Source organism: Wyeomyia smithii, chromosome 3 (assembly GCF_029784165.1).
Source record: "Wyeomyia smithii strain HCP4-BCI-WySm-NY-G18 chromosome 3, ASM2978416v1, whole genome shotgun sequence".
NCBI classification, from domain to species: Eukaryota; Metazoa; Arthropoda; class Insecta; order Diptera; family Culicidae; genus Wyeomyia; species Wyeomyia smithii.
The window spans coordinates 257909567-257933086 of NC_073696.1; the positions used below are offsets into that span (position 1 = coordinate 257909567).

At 39.2% G+C, this 23520-nt stretch overlaps 1 protein-coding gene and 1 long non-coding RNA gene across 3 annotated transcripts in view; both read right to left on the bottom strand.

Annotated features, from left to right (window-relative positions):
• Window positions 1-15486, bottom strand: part of LOC129727623 (uncharacterized) — a 67080-nt gene extending 51594 nt beyond the window's left edge. The window contains exon 1 of one of the 2 annotated variants that reach the window (XR_008728569.1): window positions 15011-15486. This is a non-coding gene — a long non-coding RNA (uncharacterized LOC129727623). Of the gene's footprint in view, window positions 1-8619; window positions 9427-15010 lie in introns of those variants that run through there. The other variant, XR_008728567.1, reaches the window with a different exon arrangement.
• Window positions 15487-16549: 1063 nt separating this feature from the next.
• On the bottom strand, window positions 16550-18682 carry LOC129727616 (zinc finger protein 239-like). The gene is made up of 3 exons (XM_055685614.1): window positions 18546-18682; window positions 17496-18471; window positions 16550-17436 (listed from the first exon to the last, which is right to left on the bottom strand). The coding sequence occupies exon 2, from the start codon at window positions 18454-18456 to the stop codon at window positions 17518-17520; it is 939 nt and encodes a 312-aa protein (XP_055541589.1). The 5' UTR covers window positions 18457-18471; window positions 18546-18682; the 3' UTR covers window positions 16550-17436; window positions 17496-17517.
• Window positions 18683-23520: the final 4838 nt, after the last annotated feature.

The following is a 23520-nucleotide window of genomic DNA, read 5'->3' on the forward strand; positions in this document are numbered from 1 at the left end:
GAATTCATGCAGTCGATCCACGGTTGGCGAATTGGTTCCCACATGCGAACCATTAACCCTCCAGCTACCGAACCCCTACCTCCTCGTTGGTGCCAACCGGGATACGAGTAACTAGTAAGAAGATCGGGTAAGCAACCCCGGTGGGACTACCGGTCGTATGCTGACAGGGGAAGCGGGCTTCATTCCTTGAAAGGAAGTTTCTGGAACTGGTAACGCCACCACAAGCGCCCTAAGTGACACACCCACAAGCGTTATGTCCAAGTCCTGGTTGTGTTCGGGACTCAAAACAGTAGCACTACGTCGGTCCTCCTGCGAGAAAGTGGGGTTGATCGTGGGCATTGCAAGCCCGCACCGCGAAAAACAAAAGCAACGAACGCTAGAACAGAAAATTCGAACCAGAATAATCGGCAAAGAACCAGGCGATGAAAACGGACTAACGATTGAATGCTCGGAACATGGAACTGCCGTTCTCCCATTTCCTAGGAAGTACCCGTATACTTTCCGAAGAATTGAAAAACTGCAAGTTCAACATCGTAGCGCTGCAGGAGGTATGCTGGAAAGGGACGACGGTGCGTACGTATAGGGATGGACACACCATCTACCAGAGTTGTGGTGACACACCTGAGTTGGGCACAGCTTTCATAATGATGGGTGAGATGCAGAAGCGGGTAATTGGGTGGTGGCCGGTTAACCCCAGAATGTGCAGGTTAAGAATCAAGGGCCGATTCATTAACCCTCACCTCGGAAGTACTGATGACGACAAAGACGAATTCTACGCGCAGTTGGAACGTGAATACGATCGCTGCCCAAAACATGATGTTAAGATTGTAATCGGGGATAACAACGCTCAGGTCGATCAGGAGGAGGAATTTAGACCGGTAACTGGACGATTCAGCGCACACCGGCTGACAAACGGAAATTGACTTCGCCGCCACCAAGAACATGGCCATACGTAGCACCTTTTTCCAGCATAGCCTCCAGCATCGGTACACCTGGAGATCACCTAACCAAACAGAAACTCAAATCGACCACGTTTTGATAGATGGTCGGCACTTTTCAGACATTATTGACGTCAAAACACATCGGGGCGCTAACATCGACTCGGACCACTATCTAGTGATGGTAAAGATACGCCAAAAGCTATCCGTTGTGAACAACATACGGTACCGCTGCCCGCCAAAGAATAATCTCGCGCGGCTGAAGCAACCCGAAGTCGCCGAAAACTACGCGCTTTCTCTCGAAGCTGCACTGCCAGGAGAGGACGAGCTGGAAGAAGCTCCTCCAGAGGCCTGCCGGAATACCGTCAAGTCAGCCATCAGCAGTGTAGCGGAGAACGTTTTAGGTCACGAAGTACCGAGTTGACGTAACGAATGGTTTGACGAGGAATGTCGGCAGATGTTGAATGAAAAGAACGCAGCGCGGGCAGTTATGCTGCGAAGAGCCAGCCATCAGAACGTAGAGCGGTACAAACAGACACGGAGACAGCAAACCCAACTTTTCCAGGAAAAAAGAGCCGCCAGGAGAAGGAGGAGTGCGAAGAACTACAACAGCTGTACCGATTTCATGAAACACGAAAGTTCTATCAGAGACTCAACGCATCCCGCAAAGGCTTTGTTCCGCGAGCCGAAATGTGCAGGGATAATAAGGGAAATATCTTGACGGATGATAGCGAGGTGATCGAAAGGTGGAGACAGCACTTTGATGAACATCTGAATGGCGTACAGACAGGAGACCAGAACAGCGACGCAGGAGACTCTGTCGGTGCAGCAAGCAACGGAGATGTGCCACCCCTATCGATAAGCGAAGTTGATGATGCTATACGAAGGCTTAAGAATAACAAGGCAGCTAGAAAGGAAGGTATCGGAGCGGAGCTTCTCAAGATGGGCCCGGGCAAGTTGGCCAGTTGTCTGCATCGGCTGATTGCTAAGATTTGGGAAACGAAATGCCTACCGGAGGAGTGGAAGGATGGGGTTATTTGCCCCATCTACAAGAAAGGCGACCGAGCGATCACTATACTGGATACCGCCTACAAAGTGATATCCCAAATAATTTTCCAGCGGCTGTCACCACTAACCAACAGATTCGTGGGAGGTTACTAGGCCGGCTTCATGGAGGGTCGGTCCACAACGGACCAGATCTTCACTCTGCGGCAGATCCTCCAAAAATGCCGCGAGTTCCAACGCATCATCTCTTCATCGACTTCAAAGCCGCTTATGACACGATTAATCGTGAAGAGCTATGGAGAATTCTCGACGAAAACGGCTTCCTCGGGAAGCTTACCAGACTGCTAAAGGCTACGATGGAGAATGTGCAGTGTTGTGTGAGGATTTCGGTTGGTCTATCCGACCCATTCGGCTCCCGCAGGGGACTTAGACAAGGTGATGGTCTTTCCTGCTTGCTGTTCAATATTGCACTAGAAGGTGTTGTGAGACGAGCGGAAATAGACACGCGGGGCACGATTTTTGTTAAATCCGGTCAATTAATCTGCTTTGCGGATGACGTGGACACTGTCGGCAGAACATTCGAGGTGGTGGCGGATCAGTACACCAGACTAAAAGGTGATGCAGAGAAGATTGGACTGAAGATATATTCGTCTAAAACGAAGTACATGCTAGCGGGTGGTGCTGAGCGCGACAGGGCACGCCTAGGTAGTGTTGTGATAATCGACGGTGATGAGTTTGAGGTAGTTGACGAGTTCGTGTACCTTGGCTCAATGGTAACTGAGAACAACGATACCAGCCGTGAGATTAGTAGGCGAATCATCAGCGGAAGTCGTGCCTACTATGGGCTCCACGAAAAATTACAGTTGAAACGCCTAAGTTCCCGCGCAAAGTCCACCTTGTACAAAACGCTTATTAAACCGGTTGTTCTCTACGGGCATGAGACGTGGACAATGCTTGAAGGGGACCTGCGAGCGCTCGGAGTATTAGAACGACGGGTGCTAAGAACCATCTTTGGCGGTGTACAGGAGAACAGAGTGTGGAGACGAAGAATGAACCATGAGCTCGCGTAACTCTACGGTGAACCCAGCATTCAGAAAGTGGCCAAATCTAGACGGATACGTTGGGCAGAGCACGTGGCGAGAACAACGGACAATTACCCTGCAAAATTGGTTTTCACCTCAAATCTGGTTGGTACCAGACGGAGAGGAGCACAAAGAGCAAGATGGTTAGACCAGGTGGAGCATGATCTGGCAAGTACAAAGTGCCCGCGGGATTGGAGGTAGGCAGCCATGGACCGATCAAGTTGGCGGAATTATGTTGTGCAAAAAGAAACCCGTGACCGAAATTGCCATCATTGAACCCATTAACTATTTATTGGTCAAACACCGCTTAACATCTAAGCAAGACTTTCGTGCTGGGTTCGAGCAAAATTACGTACGTTGAAAGTAGAAGTAGCAGCAGGGACAGTGGATACCATTGCACAATGCGAATAATCTGCATTCTTCGGAGAAATATGGACTCGAAATATTTTCAGCAAAAAACTAGAAATATCTTCACAACAAATGAAAATATCAAACCAATGTATTCTACAAAAATGCGTGGTTTAGCAGAATGAACAAAATCTTAGAACATCTTGAATTGTTTCGACGATTACAGAAAAAGTTATGGACAAAAAACTCATTTTGAGGGGCGTTATCCTTTCATTCAGTACTCGGCTGGATACAACTTGAAATAATTGAACTCTTTTGAGTAATGCAGTTCTTTTGACAAACTTTCAAATGCATACAGTCCGGTTTGCTACTATCTGCAACCTTCGGAGAAATATGGACTCAGGCTTTTGTCAGCAAAAAACTAGAAATATTTTTACAACAAATAAAAATATCTAACCAATATATCCTACAAAAATGCGAGGTTTAGCAGAATGAACAAAATCTTAGAACAGTTACGAGTGTTCCTCGTAAAACTCTATTTCGTCATATAAGACGTACAGATAGAAGATTACAGTGTGTAGCAATTCTTTTCTTATAGATTTTCCTACAACTTTGCTGAAAAAAGCAATATGGGTCATTCCATACGAAGTGTACATGCCACTTGGACACGACCATCACAGATTTTGTTCAAAGTTGGGGAAATTATTCATCTACCGTCTCTTTGGAAAAATCCCAATTTTGGTGTCGATTGGAATACCCCCCGCTCTTCAGTACCCCCCTCATTATTGCAAAGTCGCGCAATTTTTGTCAAAAATCTCTTTTTTCTTTTTTTTACAAATCATAGACGAAAGATGTCCGAAAATTACTGATAGATGATTTTTAAAGAAAATAAACCAAGGAATCCAGAAAAAATATAAGTTTTGACCGGAAGTGTCAAGATAGATTATTTTTGTATTTGAAAACTAAATTTACATATTTCGGCAAATGCAGCCATTTTTATTTTAAATTTGAAAATTTCATCGTGTTTCTTGGAAAATTTCCCATAAAAAACAACTATCACCCCGAGGTAATATGAGCCAATCTCGAGATATAACATTTTCACGAAAAAAGTTGTAAATTTCGTTGTTATTTTATTTTATAATTTATAGACGTAAGACACCCGAAAAATAGTGATAGGTGAATTTTAGGAAATTAAACCAAGGAATCCAGAAAAAATATTGGTTTTTGTGGGGAAGTGTGGCCAGATAAATTATTTTTGTATTTTAAAATTAAATTTGCATTTTTCGGTCAATGCAGCTAATTTTATTTTAAATTTGATGGTTTCATCGTGTTTCTCAGAAAATTTTACGTAAGAAGCACTTACCACTCAGTGGAAATATGAGCCAATCTTGAATTATAACATTTTTACGAAAAAATAATCACGAAATTCAGAACTGTTTTCGTAAAAATGCTATATCTCGAGATTGGCTCATATTACCACGGGGTGATAAGTGTTTCTTACGTAAAATTTTCCAATAAATACGACGAAACCATCAAATTTGAAATAAAACTAGCTGAATTTGCCGAAAAATGCAAATTTAGTTTTAAAATACAAAAATAATCTATCTGGCAACATTTCCGGTCAAAAATAGTATTTTTTATGGATTCCTTGGTTTATTTTCTTCAAAATCCACCTATCACTATTTTCCGGCGGTCTTACATCTATAAATTGTAAAAAAAAATAATTACGAAGTTTTACATAATTACGAAGTTTAAGTTTTTTTTTCGTAAAAATGTTATATATCGAGATTGGTTCATATTACCTCGGGATGATAGTTGTTTCTTATGTAAAATTTTCCAAGGAACACGATGAAATTATTAAATTTAAAATAAAAATGGCTACATTTGCCGAAAAATGTGAATTTAGTTTTCGATTACAAAAATATTTTATCTGGCAACACTTCCGGTCAAAACTTATATTTTTCTGGGTTCCTTGGTTTATTTTCTTCAAAAATCATCTATCAGTATTTTTCGAACATCTTACGTCTATGAATTGTAAGAAAAAAAAAAGAGATTTTGAACTAAAAATGCGTGACTTTGCAATTAACAGGGGGGTCCCACAGAGCGGGGGGGTATTCCAATCGACACCAAATATGGGATTTTTCCAAAGTGACGGTAGATGAATAATTCTCCCAACTTTGAGAAAAATCTGTGATGGTCGTGTCCAAGTTTGTGCTTTTTCGTGGTCACTTCGTATGGAATGAAATTGTTTTTATATCTAACTACTAGGGGGATTGATCAAAAAACCGAAAACGCCAAAAGAAAAGCCTTGTTATGTGGATTAAACTTGCTGAAGACACTGGGTACATAAAATCAATATTTCACAGACAAATCCAAAACGATCACAATTTCTCGAGTTTAGACCACTGTGCAATGGCAGCGTATAGCGGCCACAATTGATAGAAGAGTTAATATTTTCTAATGAGTTAATTCACATTTTTAAATTTGTGAAAGTTATAAATTTTACTTTATCTCCGTGTCTCAGAACGTACTGAATTATTTTCTCGTTCAGTCATGAGCACGACATCCGAAAAAATTTCATCTCAAAATTTAAAAATTGTCAAGCCCCAACTATATTATTGAAAGAGGTTCATCTTTCTTGAAGCGCAAAATTCGATTGATCTGATTAGTCAACGTTTATTTAGTAAAAAAAAAATGACTGACACGCAAGCAGCCGGGTTATCTTTCTTGTAAAAGTATTCTACTTCAACGTTGCGGTCGTGGCTTTGCACACAACCTCCCTGTTTTTTCATCTTAACGATCCAAGAATTCGTTTAATAAGCTTTGCTCTGTGATAAGTTTTTTAAGTTACACAGATTTACTCGATATAAGACTCAGTTTCAAAAAAAAAAAGAATCAGCAATTACAAATTTCCCATTAAATGTTTTTATAGACCGTTCCGATAATTATAAATACACTTACGATCAACCGTCATTTCAAATAACGTGCAGTATTCAACCAAACGTTGGCTACGTCCTGTTGTTTACATCCAAAAGAAACAGATGCTGTCATTTTTTCTAACATTTAGTGCGAAATTTTGAAAATGCGTGGCCTTTCTCCCGAGCAAAGAAAGCGAATTGTGCACAAATGGGGCACCGTGAGTGGTCTTTCTAAAAGAAAATTAGCCAGAGAAGAAGGTATAAGTGTCGGAGAAGTTCAAACCGCATTGCGGAAGTATTGTGAAGAGTGCACATTTACTGATGCCCCAAGACGTGGTAGAAAACCCGGGCCTGTTGATCCCACAATGGACAAAAAGGATAAGGAAAACTACAAGCGGCATCCTTCAGTATCAGTACGAGATATGGCGAGAAAGCTTGGAACCTCGGCGAGTAACGTTATGCGTGCCAAGGGAATAATGGGTCTGCAGACCCGTCGGAAGCAGAAGCAGCCAAAACGATATCCAAAACAAGCTGAATCTGTGAAACCGAAAGCTCGGAAGCTATATGACAAACTTCTGACCAAAAAAAATGGGGTGTGTTATCATGGATGACGATCCTACATAAAACTGGACTATAAGACACTGCCAGGACCGCAATTTTATACATCACCGAAGGGAAAGGATGTCCCTGGACCAGTGAAAGCCATTTACACCGAAAAATTCGGCAAAAAGGTAATGGTTTGGCAGGCCATTTGTGAATGTGGGAAAATATCTCGTCCATTCATTACGAATGACACAATGAATGGTAAAATTTACGTGAAAGAGTGTTTGCAGAAAAGGTTGTTACCCATGGTTAAGCAGCATAACAATCCTCCCGATCTTGCTTTCTTCCATTACTCTAAGGATGCACTAGGGTGGTATAAAACAAATAATGTCACATGTGTCCCAAAGGAGATGAATCCTCCAAACTGCCCTGAAATTCGCCCTATTGAAACTTTTTGGGCTTTGATCAAGGCAAAGCTGAGTAAATATGTCAAACCAGCGGACAATGTTGAAAAATTTAAAAAAGATTGGCTTAAAGTGGTAAAAATGGTCGGAGAACACACTGTGCAAAAGCTTATGAGTTGTGTTAAGAGAAAAGTTAGAGAACTCGCGTATCCTGCGAAAAATAATCCCAACTTGAATTGAAATTGGTAAGAAAACACTTATTATCTATATTTCAGAATAAAATGACCCGAAAAATCCTGTATTTTTTGTTTTATTCAAGAAAGAAGATGTATTTATAATTTTTGGAACAGTCTATAAACACAAACGACTTTTCAGAAAGATTTTAGGGATCAGCCTAATTTTTAAAAAAGCCAAATTGTAAACGAGTTACCTACTGCGATTGAGCGGTATGTTATAAAATGCTTCAATGCTGTCCCATTCCCTGTCTTTCCGTATTTGACGACACTGTGGAGACGCATAACTAACTATTAGGCATTTTACTCAAACTGCTTAGTTGCTTAGAGGGTTGGCCTCTAATCAAAGGAATTAATTTGTAACTGATTTGGGGAGGAGGACAAGGGTACTGAACGCTAAAAACTCCCTTTCCGTCCCGTGCTATAAATAGTGTATAAACAGTTCAAACAGGCTTGTGAACAGCTTCAGGTGTCAGTTTATAAATATTCTATATCTCGCCTTCATTTTCAAAAATAAATCAATCGACTCTAATCAGTTGTGTATTGGAGAATTTTGTTTCAGTTAAGACAACTATAGGTACTTCCTTTTGAACTGGACAAATTGACAACGAAATTAAAATTGATTGGGCGTGCATCGTAAAATAACGCTTCAATCAGCTGATAACCAACGAAAGAAAAACCCCGATAGACGATTGGCATTATACTAAACCGGAGTCATTACTTCGAGGGAGGATTATACGGCTGCTCACCCCTAGCAAATGAAACCATCTGTTTGCGACACGTCTACGTTACGCTACGCTTGGTTTCCCCTCCGCTTGCGACTCCGGACCTTTCCCAGTAGACCCGCAGGATGGCATTTGCAAGCATCCATCCCTCTTGGCAGTACCATACTGAGTGCAGGTACCTACCGCGAGCGGAGGCACTGAACAAACAACCCGGAGAGGGTAAATTGTCGCATGCGTATTGTCGTCTAGCATCCTAACAATTGTTCGCGGGGATGTGGTAGAGAAAAGGTTCGAATTGATAAATTTTGGTTTGAAATTCTAAGCCTTGATAAGCAGTGCAACACAACTGATATGGGATATTCTTACAAAAACGATGTTAGTTGTGTGTCCCTTTATGCTGTATTGTTAGCCCACATAACTTACCACGTAGCACGCACACATCCACAAAGTTATCCTTCTGATGGGAATGGGACAGATCTCCACCAGAGAAATCCCAATGACGATGCTATTCAGGACGCAAACTGGGTGGGGTACGAATTTTCCTTATGCCAAAGACAACGTTTTCTTCTAGATTATTTCAACTTCCACACGAAAAACACAAGCGCTATGCTATCAAAAACGCATCAAATCTTCGGGGCTGCAAAATAGATGCAAAAGATCTCCACCAATTCAGCAAACACTGCCACAGGCTTTGTGAGATGTTCACGAAAATTTCACGCCTTATTATTTTGCACTTTTCTTTTCAATTCGTCCACTCCACGTTCGCCTTACTGCCAATTTTGAACCGAATGTGGATCAGCAAAGCGTATTACACGATATCGAAGTTGGAGCCACATTAAGTTAACAGGTATTATCATTTAATGGCGAACACGTAGAGGAAACACCATATCACCGATTATCGCTGCCGGTCGAGAAAAGCCACGAAATTGCACAAACATATAGGCTGCTGCTGTGCCTTGAAATGGACACTTTTTCACGGAGCGGATTACCCTCGGCTCTGACCCCTAGCACCGACATATAACAACACTTTCTCTTTAACGCATAACGTTCGTTTATCTTTTATCAGTGACAAGTAACATTTCTCTTTGTTGTATAAATTTTTTTTGATTGTTTTTCTTTTTTTTTTCTCGGACCTGCCACTGTTAGCTGAGTGAGCCTTTCCACACTTTATCCAAATCAAGCGCACGGACTGATGGTATCACAACGACTCTGGTGCACCCACCCGACCGACCTAGGAAGCCGGATCGAGGAAAAACTTTTGCTCTAAGGCCGGAGCGTGAGCAAAACGAAAAATGTGCACTACTGAGAGAAAGAGCTAGCAAGCGAGAGAGAGAGAAAACTTACGGTGCGGCACACGCACATGTTGGACGGAGCTGGATCGAAGAAGCCTCTGCGAGTGAAGCAGAGAGAATTCGTTCTAGATACTGTCATCATCCCCTAGAAAAAATTGTATTAGTTGTTTTTCGTATAGCGTAGGGTGACTCATCGATATTGGGGTTTTATTATTTGTTTAATTGGTTTATCACGTATAGGTTTCGATAACCAATAATTAGAACGTTCGGAATCTTTCGCAAGCTTCCAGAATTGTTAAATTGAATTATTCTCCCTAGCCAGCTATTTACACGCCATAATAATGAAAAAAATCGTTATGTGTTACCTACCATTTTGACAACTCTGCTTACGTCAGTTTGACTCCTCATAGAAATCGATAAATCTGGCAACATTAGTGCTGGGAGGGAGAAACGAATACTACACTCAAAACAGAGAACACGCACATGCGTCGTGTTCTGATGGCGTGTAACTATCTTCTTGCTGTAACGCATGCATGAATCAAACGAAGTTTTCAGTATCATCAGGAATACTGAATGTGCAAATTTTACAGACTAATTTTTCGAGTCTGTATTTTTTTTTCAATTTGCCGTTGTATAAAAGTTTTTTCGAAGTTTTGAGTTCCACCGTGACGAAGTGTGTTCGAAGTTGTTACCAAAACCTTAAATCAAGAGAAGCGCAAGTTTAATAATCGAAGTACGCTAGCATGATTATTACTCACATCTAATGAAATTTATTATTTTACGTAAAAACAAACCAAAATATTTTGTAAAACGATAATAAATCCAAAAACTGTTTGTGATGAATATTTTTTCGGGCAACGCGACACCTTTCAGTTATAACAATACTCATCGCAAAAAAATACTTTTTTTGCTTGGTTCAAATTGACAGTCAATGACAGCTCATTCTGGTTCATTTTGACACTCACACAGCTTCGTATCCGTTTCTCCCTCTTAGAATTAGTGTTACTAAAACCCTAAAAATACGGAAACTGACGTAATGTGTGAAAACCGGTCTTTTTTTTTATTAAAAAATCAAATTTTTTTTTGTCAAGTTCAATTCGTACAGAATGAAGGGAAAATATTGACTCAAGCTCCCTTTCTAGGGAATGCGAATTGCTGGACTTTTTTCTTGACTCCTTCCATTGAGTTCTGCACAGCCTTCTTGGTCACTTTGTTCGCCGCAGAACGCCAGCTAGCCTTGAACTGCATCTAGTTGACAACTCCAGAATGATTCGCGATTAGGGCGCAACTAATGTCGTTTTCGTTTTTGCGGTGTAGCTACCCCGCGGACTACACTTTGTCCTATCACTGTTTTGTTTACATTTTCCGGACTATCCCGGACTACCCTTTTTCTGTCCCGGACAGTCCGCGCAAAAAACAGAGTGCAGTTTTGAAGACACCAACACATTCACACGTATGTGTCAAAATAAAAAAAAATGTGTCAAAATCGGTTTGCTTTGATTATCGTTCTTCGCGTGTCAAACATCAGGTTGAATTTTATTTATTTTATTTTGTTATTTGGTAATTTTTCATTAAATTGGCAAATTTTTCGTACAGTAGCACAAATGCGATAAAAGACAATGGCGATAATGACCAAAACAAAAGTAACAGTTACCTCTGGTATTACGCACACCATTGCAACTGCTCGGAAAGTGTTTTTTTTTTCCAGCTGCAAAGCGTAGTCCGGGACGGGATAGTCCTGCCGTAAAAACGAATTCGACATAATATAATGTAAACAAATCGTTTCATTACACCATTGGTTTCGAAAAGACTGACAAAATTTATGGCAGGCATCTTTTGTAATAATCGACAAAATTATTTAAATCAAGTTTTCAGTGAAGAGCAACAGAACAGTTTACCCAAAACAAAAGATATTTTGGAACTGGGCCCCTTTTCATTGGGCTTATTTGCGAAATATTTCGTAAACAAGCGACAGTAAAAGGCGGAACAATATTGTTTTCAAAAAACAGGCGCATTCAAAGAGGCACAACTGAAGGAAAAATAAAAACAAGGCGAAATAAAAGTGGGCGAACCTCGTTGTCAGAACGCAATATGGTGAAATAGAGGTGGGCGAATCTTGTGTCGAAATGCTTTAAGGCTCATTTCAAAAGGGTTAGAAAAAAAGCGCAGATTTCAGCAATAAATGCACAAATTCAATGTAGTGTAGTGAGGAAACTGTAAGACAGGTTTATTTTACGTCGATTTTTGGTATTAATGTCAATGTTGGTCACTTCCTTTGAAATTAGTTACGATTTGAAAATGTACTTGCAAATTTTCACACTAATATTTCCCAATGTTTATCTTTTGCCAGTTGCGCCCTAATCGCAAATCATTCCGGAACTGTGTTTTCTTGAAGTTCCGCTTGACGATAGTCCAGTATTATTCTATAGGGCGGAGCTCTGGTGTGTTGGGAGGGTTCATGTCCTTTAACACCACTTGACCGTGTCGTTAATCGTTGCCTGGCCGACTAATTTTGCTTATCGTCACGATTTGGAGTCCCCATCTTTTTGTAAGTCGACAGTCCGGCTCGTTTTTAGCTCGATTCACAGTTGTAGACGACATTCCCAGCTTGCTTGCGACAACTCGGACGGAAACTGCTGGCCACTCTTTTCGTCGTTTTTGCGGCCTTCGGATTTCGATGTCCCCCGATCCTTTCCTCCTGGCAGTCGACAAACGTTCTCCAACCACTTTTATTACAATGGTGACGGTCGATTTGGCCACATTCAATAATTTTACCAACCTGGCGTGCGAGTTACGTTTGCAGTTAATAACGGGCTTTTTCAGATGATCATATAAAAATAACTAAGACAGAAAATTGAGTTTGCTCAATTTCCCCTGAAGGCTGATTATTTTAGCTTACTTACAAAAAAATTACGCCCTAGCGAGTGACCTTTGGCAGTTAGCGTTCTTTCTTCGTTTCATTTATCAATTCCTCCTCACTTTTCACGACAAAATTATTGGAGTAGACCTTACGCTTCAGGTTTGTCCAGAAATTCTCAACAGGATGCAGCTGGGGGATTTTGGGTGGGTTCGCCATCTTCAGATCAGCAAGAACACCGTGTCTTCGCCCTTATGGTATTTCTTGACGAACGACGCAACTTCCGAGAGGCGTACTATAAAATTCGACGTTCACGGCCAGTCCGGAGCGAAAGAAGAACAACTTTGACATTCCTTTCTCGCTGGTTGTCAGCCAGAGCAGCACCTGTTATGCTGACCATCACCACCACCACAACGCGATTCGCCGGGAAAACCGACTTTTTGTTTCCTCACATGTATGTCCTTGTTCACCAGGTACTTTTTCACTGTTTGGCCGGTTGCATCGACCTCCCAGCCAAGCGCACGCGGCAGTGTAGCCACTTTTTCCTCGATCTTCCATTTCAGCATCTTTTGAAGCTTCTTGTCGCTCAGGGTAGTCAGTCGTCCGGAACAGGGCTTCCTTTCGATGCTTCAATATTTGTCTAATAGTGCTACGATGTGAAGGAACGGGCGTATCCGCCATCACGGTTGAAGGTCTACTGATAGACCTGTCAATTTTTTTCTGCTGACTTATCAATCCAGATTTAATGAAAATATTTGAACTCTTTGACATACTTCTGTTTTCAGGAAAGCGTCCGCTTTACCAGAGTTCAATATTTTTCGATTGAGCGCAGCTGTGGACAGTTGAGGAAATTGGCGCTCTCTAGTAAAGTATACTGGCATTATTGTCTTTGTACCACTCCATCACGTATTAGCGTTGCCAAATCAGGCCAACACAAAGGATTAACATCATGGCTCTTAGAGAAAGGCAGCAATCGTTTTCGTAGCAACTGCTTCTGGTGTACAGTCAGTTTTTTACGCAGTTTTTTTACGCGGATTTTTGAATTAACGCGGATTTTCACGCGATACCACGCTAATTAAAGAAAAACTTCGCGAATTTTCGAATTAACGTGGGTTTTGAACCAGAAACGTTTAAGTGTTTATCTAGTAAAAGACTTAGTCCAAAAAATACCCTCCGCCCTCCGGAAGATCCGGAATGACCGTCAAAGAGGACAATTTTAAATATTGATTTTAGAGCGTCTCGAACTTTTTCTAAAGCCCCTTTAGCTTGTTTACTTTACGCGGATTTTTTAAGGAACGAATTTTTTACGTGGGTTTTTGAATTAGCGCGGTTTTTTTACGCGGATTTTCGAAATAACGCGGTTTTTTACGAGGTTTTTATTACGAGGTACGTATCCCCCGCTTGAAAAAAAAACTGACTGTATTTCCTTGTTGATTTGGGCTTGTGATAATAAAATGTGAGATTTTTTTTCGGCAACAAGTACAAACTGCTTGCCAAATAAGATATTTCATAGGGCATTTAGCCATCTTTTTTGTCCTGAAATATTCTTCGGTACCATTTCTGGCCATCGTCAGAGCCAATTCTGGAAGTTGTTTGAAGTCTTTCACTACGTATGTTTCCATTACGACGCATAAATAATTTGTCTAAAAATCACTAAACAATTTTCGAGCACGTGTTTTGCCGTCAAATTCTAATTATCGTCGCGATTGGCGACTTCCTTGATTTTATAGCACTTCAAACCGGAACAATTTTTAATTTCTAGAGAATCCTGGTAACATTCCTACTTTTCAGGAGACAACTCGGATAGAATGGTTTGGAATCCTCTCGAAAATCTTCTTCACCTTTCTGTCCATAGAACTATCCACACTACCAATATTTTTGTCACTTTTTGGTTTCCTTTCGACAATTAAACGTTCAGAAAACCTTTTTAACACATTGTGGATTATGCTTTCGGGCAAATTAAGCTTTTTTGAGTTCACGTATCGAGAGGTGGGGTTTTTTGGTGCGGATGTACAATATCCATTCGCACACGTCTTTTTTGTTCATCAACATTTTGAGCACTGTTTACGAAATGTCAAAACAAAACAAATCAAAGTAGGTGCAAGTATCGCAAGTATAGATCCCCAGCTATATTTGAGTGAAAAAAATCGCGAATTTGCTGCGAGATTTTCAGTCATTGGAGGAATATAGTTGAGAGCAAAATTCAAAAATAAACTTTCAATAAAAATATTTATCCATTTGCTGCCTTGCAGTGATAAAATCTCCAGGATAGTTTTGATTTGTTCTCGATAAATATAATAATTCCAAGTTTATGATGATGATGATTGAATTGAGTTTTTTCTAACAAATAGGTTTTTTAATCCACATATGAATCAAGATAAAAAACACAACTTTCTAAAATTCACTGAGGTTAATTTTAGTCAATATTGAAACCGGTATGAGCAACTGCAACATATTCTTTAAATCATTTCGCTTGACTCCAGCAAGCTTACTTCCGCACCCTTTCTCGAAGCCCTATTCAACATAATCCTTGTCACCCGAGCCGCAGAAGAATATTCTTCTACCTCCCACCCATCGTGAGCTGAACTTGAAACAACCCCACGGCCACGGTGGCGAGACGATATGTAGATTTGTACAAACCTTTCCCGTTGAAAAATAAGCCTACCTTCTATTTTTCACGTGATTTTCCTCGTTCTTAGCTGTCATGAACATATGAAGAAACGAATCCTAAAAGTCTGAAACCGGTAGAGGCAGTGGTCCGGCCGGCACTGGTTGGGGCAGCGAAACGAACGAGGAAAATATTGATCGGATTCTGTCTGGCTCTCTACTGAAGATAACGAAGCGAAAAGCAAACATCCAAAGGAAGACGGATTTAGCTTGCTAGTTTACCAGACCGAGCACTGAATGATAGGTCCAATCCAGGAAAAAAACATAATACTTCATGAGTGCTGTTTATATTAAACTAAACTCGGGAAACTGGCAAACTATTTAATCCTTCATTAATACCCTGTGAAGCTTATTACACTATACACAATTATCAACCTTTTTTTTCACTTACTCTAACATTTCTTATCACAAGCAGCACACCGTTTACACCTCGCACGCAAATCCACCGTAAACAAAAACACAACTGAAAGCTACACGAGAGCTCGCGAGAAAAACTGACATCAAAGGACAACTGATCTTCTTTTTCACTGTATTTTACAGCGCGCCGTCTCTCGCAGTCTGGTGCTGAACTTTTCTTATCGAGGAAAGATTATAACATCGGTCGACATTAGTTTGTAATTGTTTCTTAAAACGGAAATATCTATTACAGTGAACGATTACCGAAAATTTTATTATTTGATCAGGAACCATTCAAATATTACATAACGCGAAATTTGGCAATTTTCAATACCCACCCACCCCCATGTAACGCAATTTTACATGTTTGCCACATGCAATATAACGCTCCGTCGAATACCCCCCCACCCCCTAGAGCGTTATATATTATTTGAATGATCCCCCAAATAAAAACTGAAAAAGGAATGGTAAATAGATAATACCTATATTGAAAGAAACCTATGAAGATAATTCAAAGTAACTGTTAGGTGTATTAAGGTAGATTCCTCCTCTCTCAAAAGGTGCATCGGACACGCACCACACACACACCACATTAAATATACAGAGAAGAGAAGTTTTGTTTAAGAAGCTTTCGGTTTGTCGACGGAAAAAGCTTCGTTCTGAAGTTTCCAAAAGAGTAAGATGTGAGCCGATTACAGCCTTTTGCAGAAGCAGGTACAAAACTCATCAAGCTCTAGAGGAGCAAATGAACTAGCTGTTTCCCAAAAATGATAAAAAAATTTATAACTGCATTTCGCAGTTTTATAGTTCGGATGATAAAAGTCTAATTCATGTTAATTTCTTTAAAAATTCACATACAAATAATACATACAAAGAAAATCAGATAAAATTTATTTGAACAAAATTATTCTATATTTGAATTGAATGCACGAAAAGCATGAATGCTTCGGGCAATTTTTGTTAACCAGAAAAAGCTTCCTGATATTTCCAGACGCTGTACACCCTGTAGTATAACTATAAAAATTTTATTCAGGAGCTATGCTGTTAAAGTTTCTGAATGTTTGCGTTCTGTTTTGGAATACACCTTCTTAAACCTATCCCAGCGGAGAGAAATCAATTTTTATCTAAAAAATGACCCTCAAATTATATGCATAATTGACACAAACTATTTCATATTGAAGATTAAACTGTTCTGATAAACCTTATTGAACAGTTACATCATGCGAAATTTGGAGCATAATTGTTAAATCAAGATTCAAATGTCAGGCCAAGCCCTATGGCACCACCCACCGGAAATAGGTTAACTGTTTCCTTCTTTTTCAATATCCATCAATATCCATACCAGGGTTTTGGGTACTGCTTCTCGGTATGATCTAGAAATGCTTCCACACAATTCAAAGTAACAATAGGCCAATGGTTATTTATCGGTATGGTTGCGCGTATGGTACGTCAGCCGGCATTTCGTAATAAACTCGGCGTCACACACATCACATTTCTAGGGTCGTTCGTTGGTATGACGGCGCATATGATTAGTTAGAATAACCTGCTGCTGAAAGGTTCTGTAACAGATATCACAACGAAGCGGCTGCTCAACCGAATGGGTGAACATATGTCGAGTAAGGGTGCAAGTGAAAGCAAAACCCTTTCCACAAACCTTACACTGATGAGGATGACCTCCGGTATGCACAAAGCGATGATTCGCTAGTGCCACCGAAGTGCGGAATTCCTTTTCGCAGTCGATACATTTACGTGGACGATCAGTCAAATGAGTTCTTTTGTGTAAGTATACACTGCTTTCATAGTTGAATCCTCTACCACATACATCACATTGATAGGGCCTAGCATCCGTATGTGCAAATTGGTGTCCGGTCAATGATATGAAAGATTTAAACTCTTTGCCACATTCGCTGCAACAAACTTTTTGACACCGCTTTTATTTGGTTTGTCCGCTACGAGTTGAATGCTTTTTCCTTCTTTAGAATCAGCCTTCAATTCCAAAACATTCAATCTTTCAGCCATAGTAGATATCTAAAAAAAAATTATCAATTTGTAGAAACATCATCAAGTGCTAGTTTTTATAAACATACTTCCGGGAAACGGGAAAACCGGCTAGATTTTTGTGCCATCCACGACAGTTCTCTTGCTGTTGCAAGGCTGTTTACAGTGCTGTAGATAGGAACTACTCCGATTGAATCCTTTTCCACACGTCTCACACCGGTGACGCAACTGTTCCGGATGGATGCGCTTGTGCTGGGACAAGGCTCCTACCGTAAGATAATCTTCACCGCAAATTGTACACCGAAACGAACGTTCGCCTTTATGACTTCGCTTGTGGGTCGCAAAGTCCTCCGAGTGTTTGAATCGTTTACCACAAATATTACACTTGTGCAACTGTTCTCCGGTGTGCGTCAGCAGGTGCTGCTTCAAGTGGCCACTTTCGATGAAACCTTTATCGCAGATTTCACACCTGTGCGGTCGCTCGCCGGTATGTATGCGCACGTGCTTTGTTAGATGGGTACTTTGCGTGAAATCTTTGCCGCACTCTTTGCATTTGTAAGGCCGCTCTCCCGTATGTACCCGGTGGTGCTTTATTAGGTTACTAACGCCAGAAAATGTCTTATCACAAATTTCACACTGATGTGGCCGCTTCCCTGTGTGCAATCGCTTGTGCCGCGTTAGACAACTGTTGGATATAAACTCCTTGCCGCAGATATCACACCAGTGCGGCCGATCTCCATTATGTATGCGGACGTGGGCACTAAAGTGGCTGTTACTGGCGAACTGTTTGTTACAAATGTTACAGACAAACGGCCGTTCCCCACTGTGGAGCCGCTTGTGGATAGTAAGGTGGCTACTTTTTAGATATGTTTTCCCGCACACGTCACAGGCATACTTCCGCTTTTTAACAGGAATGGCTGATTCGCTTTGATTGTGGCAAGTGCTTTGGTCTACGGCGTTGTCTAGAGATGTGGATGCAATTGACCGATCGGTTGGTTTGAGTTCTATAAACTCAGGCAGAGTGGAAAGGTCAGGCGTCGTAGTAGTCATTCATAATATTGAAACCTGTACGTTGGTTGTAAGAATGTTACATGGTTATTGAAAATCTTCTAAATATGCAAGGTATTTTTAGTACTAACCTGGTTCGGTTTTATCGTTACTACTTCATTTAATAGTCAAGTTATGAACAAATAAAGAAACATGAACAAGTCAATATTGATAAACAAGTAAAGAAACAAAAACCATCGAAAAAAAACAGTTTGTTTACATGCGACGCTTGATTTTAGTTCTGTCATTATGTCCACACGCTCGTAAATAATAACTCTAAAATGAGTAACATTTGACGCATTTTCGTAAAAAGTGGAACAACTCTAAGATTGAGTAACTCCAAATACTCAAAACTGAGTAACACTAGGCGTCTTTAAAACTGAGTCATTATTACTCAAAATTTGAGAACGACATTACTCATTTTTTGGGTTCAGTTCAGTTTCATTACTGGCTAGAAAACAGCCATGACCAATAAACGACACTACATATTCATCAATAATTACACCTGGTAATGAAAGAAAACAGTTATAACGCCTTCTGAGGCGCACACAATTAAAAACCTAAATTAATCCACCTAGCGGTCAGACCCAGCCTTTCTCATTCAAACTTATTATTTGTAAAAATAGATTTACATGAACGCTTCAATCCAATAAATGTGTATTAACTTTTTGGGTTCTAAAATAAAGATGTTGTAATAGAAGTATAAAATATGAAATTTGACGTAATGTAAATGCTCAAGAAATAGCGAAATAAAAGAAATGACTCTTAATTTCGAACAATTCAATCACGAGCGATACCGGGAACATTCAAATAGTACTATACCACATTTAAATTATATTGTGGCCACTTATATTGATCAAAGCAGGTATAGTTTTAAATAGCCTTTGAATTTCTTTTCTTTCCATAACTTTTGAACCACATATCAAATTGTTATGAAGTTTGTTATTTGTAAGTTTGAGAGATGACTCGTTCGTATGACACTAGCTATGTTCAAATAAGTCGTGTAATCTTTGAGATAATAGAATTTCGTTGTTTTATTAACAATTTAATACATAACGGTTGCTTAGTTTGATTATAATCAAATGAAATGGGAACGTATAGGGCAGCCAAACTTTGAAACCACGTGTTAAATCATAATTCATCAGTTAACCCTCAACTAGCCCATTCATCTGATAATATTATTGATCAAATCGGTTGTGTACTTTCTGAGATAATGAAGTTTCGTGATTTTCACAATTCGGTACATTACAGACGAAGTTACAGTTCGATTACAGCAAAATTCAATAGGGTGTTATGAGTTAGACCTTTCATTTGACACTAATTTCGTGAAAATCGGTTCAGCCATCTCTGAGAAAAGTGAGTGAGTTTATGTATTCTTCGGAATATGTTTCTTTTCATAGCTAGATTTCACATTTTTTGAACATAACAGGCAAAGTAATAGTCCGATTGCAAAAAAATCAATAGGGTCTTATGGGGCATCTAGACCTTTCATATGACACTTATTTTGTGGAAATAGGTCCAGCCATCTCTGAGAAATATGAGTGAAATCAAACAGTCTTCAAAAGACGTTTCTTTTCATAACTTTCGAACCACATGTTCAATCTATATAAAATTCAAAAGTTAAGGGTTTCAAGATAGCCCGTTCATTTGATACCAATTTTATTGAAATCGGTTGTGTGGTTTCTGAGATATTGATGTTTCGTGATTTTTACATTTTTAAACATAACCTCTAAAATAAAAATCCAATTACAATGAAATTAAATAGGGTCTTATGGGGCAACTAGAACTTTCATTGGCATATAATTTCATTAAAATCGGTCCAGCCATCTCTGAGAAAAGTGAGTGAAAATAAAAATCTGCACACACAAACACACACACACACACACACACATACATACAGAAAATGCTCAGCTCGTCGAACTGAGTCGAGTGATATATGCCATTCGGCCCTTTGGAGCACTTTCATATCTTCGGTTTTGCAAGTGATTGCTATACCTTTCCAGGAAAAAGGCAAAAAGTTTAAAAAAATATTAATTAGGAGTAAAATATTCGTGCTTAAGAAATAGCGAAATAAAAGAAATGACTTTGAATTTCGTACACTTCAATCACGAGCAATACCGGGAACGTACGAATAGCACAATACCAAATTAAAATTTTGTTGAGGCCATATGTTTTGACCAAAGCAGTTACAGTTTTAAATAGTCTTTTAATTTCGTTTCTTTTCATAACTATTGAACCATTGATATGTGGATATTGCTTTGAAATTTCTTACTCGTGAGTTTGAGAGACAACCCGTTCAAATGACACTAGATATGTTCAAATAAGTCGTGTGATCTTTGAGATAATAGACTTTCGTTGTTTTTATAATTTAATACATAACGGTTGGAATAAAAATACGATTATAGTCAAATAAAATGGGAACCTATAGTAAAGCCAAACTTTTCATTTGACACTAAGATTATTGAATTTGGTCCAGCCATTTAGTCACCGGAACATGTTTCTTTTCACAATTTTTGAACCACGTGTTTAATCACTATAAAATTCATCAATTAACCTTAAACTAGCCCGTTTATTTGATACCAATATTGTTCAAATCGGTTGTGTACTTTCTGAGATAATGAAGTTTCGTGATTTTCATACTCTGATACATTACAGACAAAGTAACAGACCGATTACATTGAAATTTAATAGGGTGTTATGAGACTGCTAGACCTTTCATTTGACACTAATTTGTGAAAATCGGTTCAGCCATCTCTGAGAAAAGTGAGTGAGTTTAAGTAGTCTTCGGAATATGTTTCTTTTCAAAGCTGGATTTCACATTTTTTGAACATAACAGGCAAAGTAATAGTCCGGTTGCAAAAAAAATCAATAGGGTCTTATGGGGTAACTAGACCTTCCAAATGACACTAATTTAGTGGAAATTGGCTCAGCCATCTCTGAGAAACATGAGTGAGATTAAACACTCACCAGAACACGTTTCTTCAAATAACTTTAAAATCACACGTTCAATCTTCAAGAAACTCAAAAGTTAAGGGTTTTTAAGTAGCTTGTTCATTTAAAACCAATTTTGTTAAAATCGGTTGAGTAGTTTCTGAGATAATGATGTTTCATGATTTTCACATTTTTAAACATAACCTCTAAACTAAAAATCCGATTGCAATGAAATTCAATAGGGTCTTATGGGGCAACTAGACCTCTCATTTGCAATTAATTTCATAAAAATCGGTCCAGCCATCTCTGAGAAAATCGAGTGAGATTGGGAGAGCTTTACATACACACACATACAGAAAATGCTCAGCACGTCAAACTAAGTCGATTAATATACGAGATTCGACCCTTTGGAGCACTTTTATACCTTTGGTTTTTCAAGTGATTGCTATACCTCTTTAGGAGAAAGGCAAAACATATGTTACAAACTGAAGCATCACGCTCGTAAATAATAACTCATGAACTGAGCAACTCTGACTCAAATTAGAAGGATGTTCGTAGACGTCAAAAAATGAGTAGAAGTCCTTTTTGATTTTGAGTAACTTTGACTCACTTTTTGGGTTCACTTCAAATAACTTTTTTCTGAGTAACGTCGCATATAACGACGTCCATTTTGAAAGATGATTACGATGCACGCTCGTGAATAATAACTCTAAAATGGGTAACATTTGACGCAGTTTCGTAAAAAGTGGAACAACTCTCAAATTGAGTAACTCCACAAATACTCAAAACTGAGTAACACTAGACGTCTTCAAAAATGAGTCATTATTACTCAAAATTTGAGTACGACATAACTCATTTTTCTGGGTACAGTTCAGTTTCATTACTGGCTAGAAATCCGCCACGGCCAATAAACGACACCACATGTTCAGCAATAATTACCTTGTAATAAAAGTAAACAGCTAGAATGCCTTCTGAGGCGCACACAATTAAAAACATATGTTACAAACTGAAGCACATCATAATCAACTTTCAAAATGGACGTCGTCATATGCGACGTTACTCAGAAAGAAGTTATACGAAGGGAACCCAAAAAGTGAGTCAAAGTTACTCAAAATCAAAAAGGACTTCTACTCATTTTTTGACGTCTACGAACATCGTTCTAAACTGAGTCAGAGTTGCTCAGTTCATGAGTTATTATTTACGAGCGTGTGTGCTTCAGTTTGTGACATATGTTTTTTAATTGTGTGCGCCTCAGAAGGCATTATAACTGTTTACTTTTATTACAAGGTAATTATTGATGAACATGTGGTGTCGTTTATTGGCCGTGGCGGATTTCTAGCCAGTAATGAAACTGAACTGTACCCAAAAAATTAGTGGTGTCGTACTCAAATTTTGAGTAATAATGACTCATTTTAAAGACGCCTAGTGTTACTCAGTTTTGAGTATTTGTGGAGTTACTCAATTTAAGAGTTGTTGTATTTTTACGAAAGTGCGTCAAATGTTACTCATTTTAGAGTTATTATTTACGAACGTGCACATCACAATCACCTTTCAAAATGGACGTCGTTTAATGCGACGTTACTCAGAAAGAAGTTATATGAAGGGAACCCAAAAAGTGAGTCAAAGTTACTCATAATCAAAAAGGACTTCTACTCATTTTTGACTTCTTCGCACATCGTTCTAAACTGAGTCAGAGTTGCTCAGTTCTTGAGTTATTATTTCTATTAGTTATTTTTACGAGAAAAATGTCTGCAACTGCTCGACAACAGGTAAAATCTACTCAAAATTGAAAAAAAGGGGTACACTCTGGGAGGGAGAAACGGATACGAAGCTGTGTGAGTGTCAAAATGAACCAGAATGAGCTGTCAATTGACTGTCAATTTGAACCAAGGGAAAAATAAGCATTTTTTGTTATGAGTAGTGATGGGAAATATCGCCCAAAACGGACATCGATAACAATCGATAATTCCGGGGCTTTTATCGATATTATCGATAAATATCGATAATTTGACAGCTAACGTTTGGGTAAAAAATTTTTTTTCAGATGGTGATAAAAAAAAACTGTTTCAGATGGTGATGAAAAAAAAACTACGACAGATAATTGAGTTGGATAAATTTCCCATGGAAAGTTATCAT

Excerpts from the sequence above, each read along its gene's own strand:
- LOC129727616 (XM_055685614.1), bottom strand. The coding sequence starts at position 18,456 with ATGACTACTACGACGCCTGACCTTTCCACTCTGCCTGAGTTTATAGAA.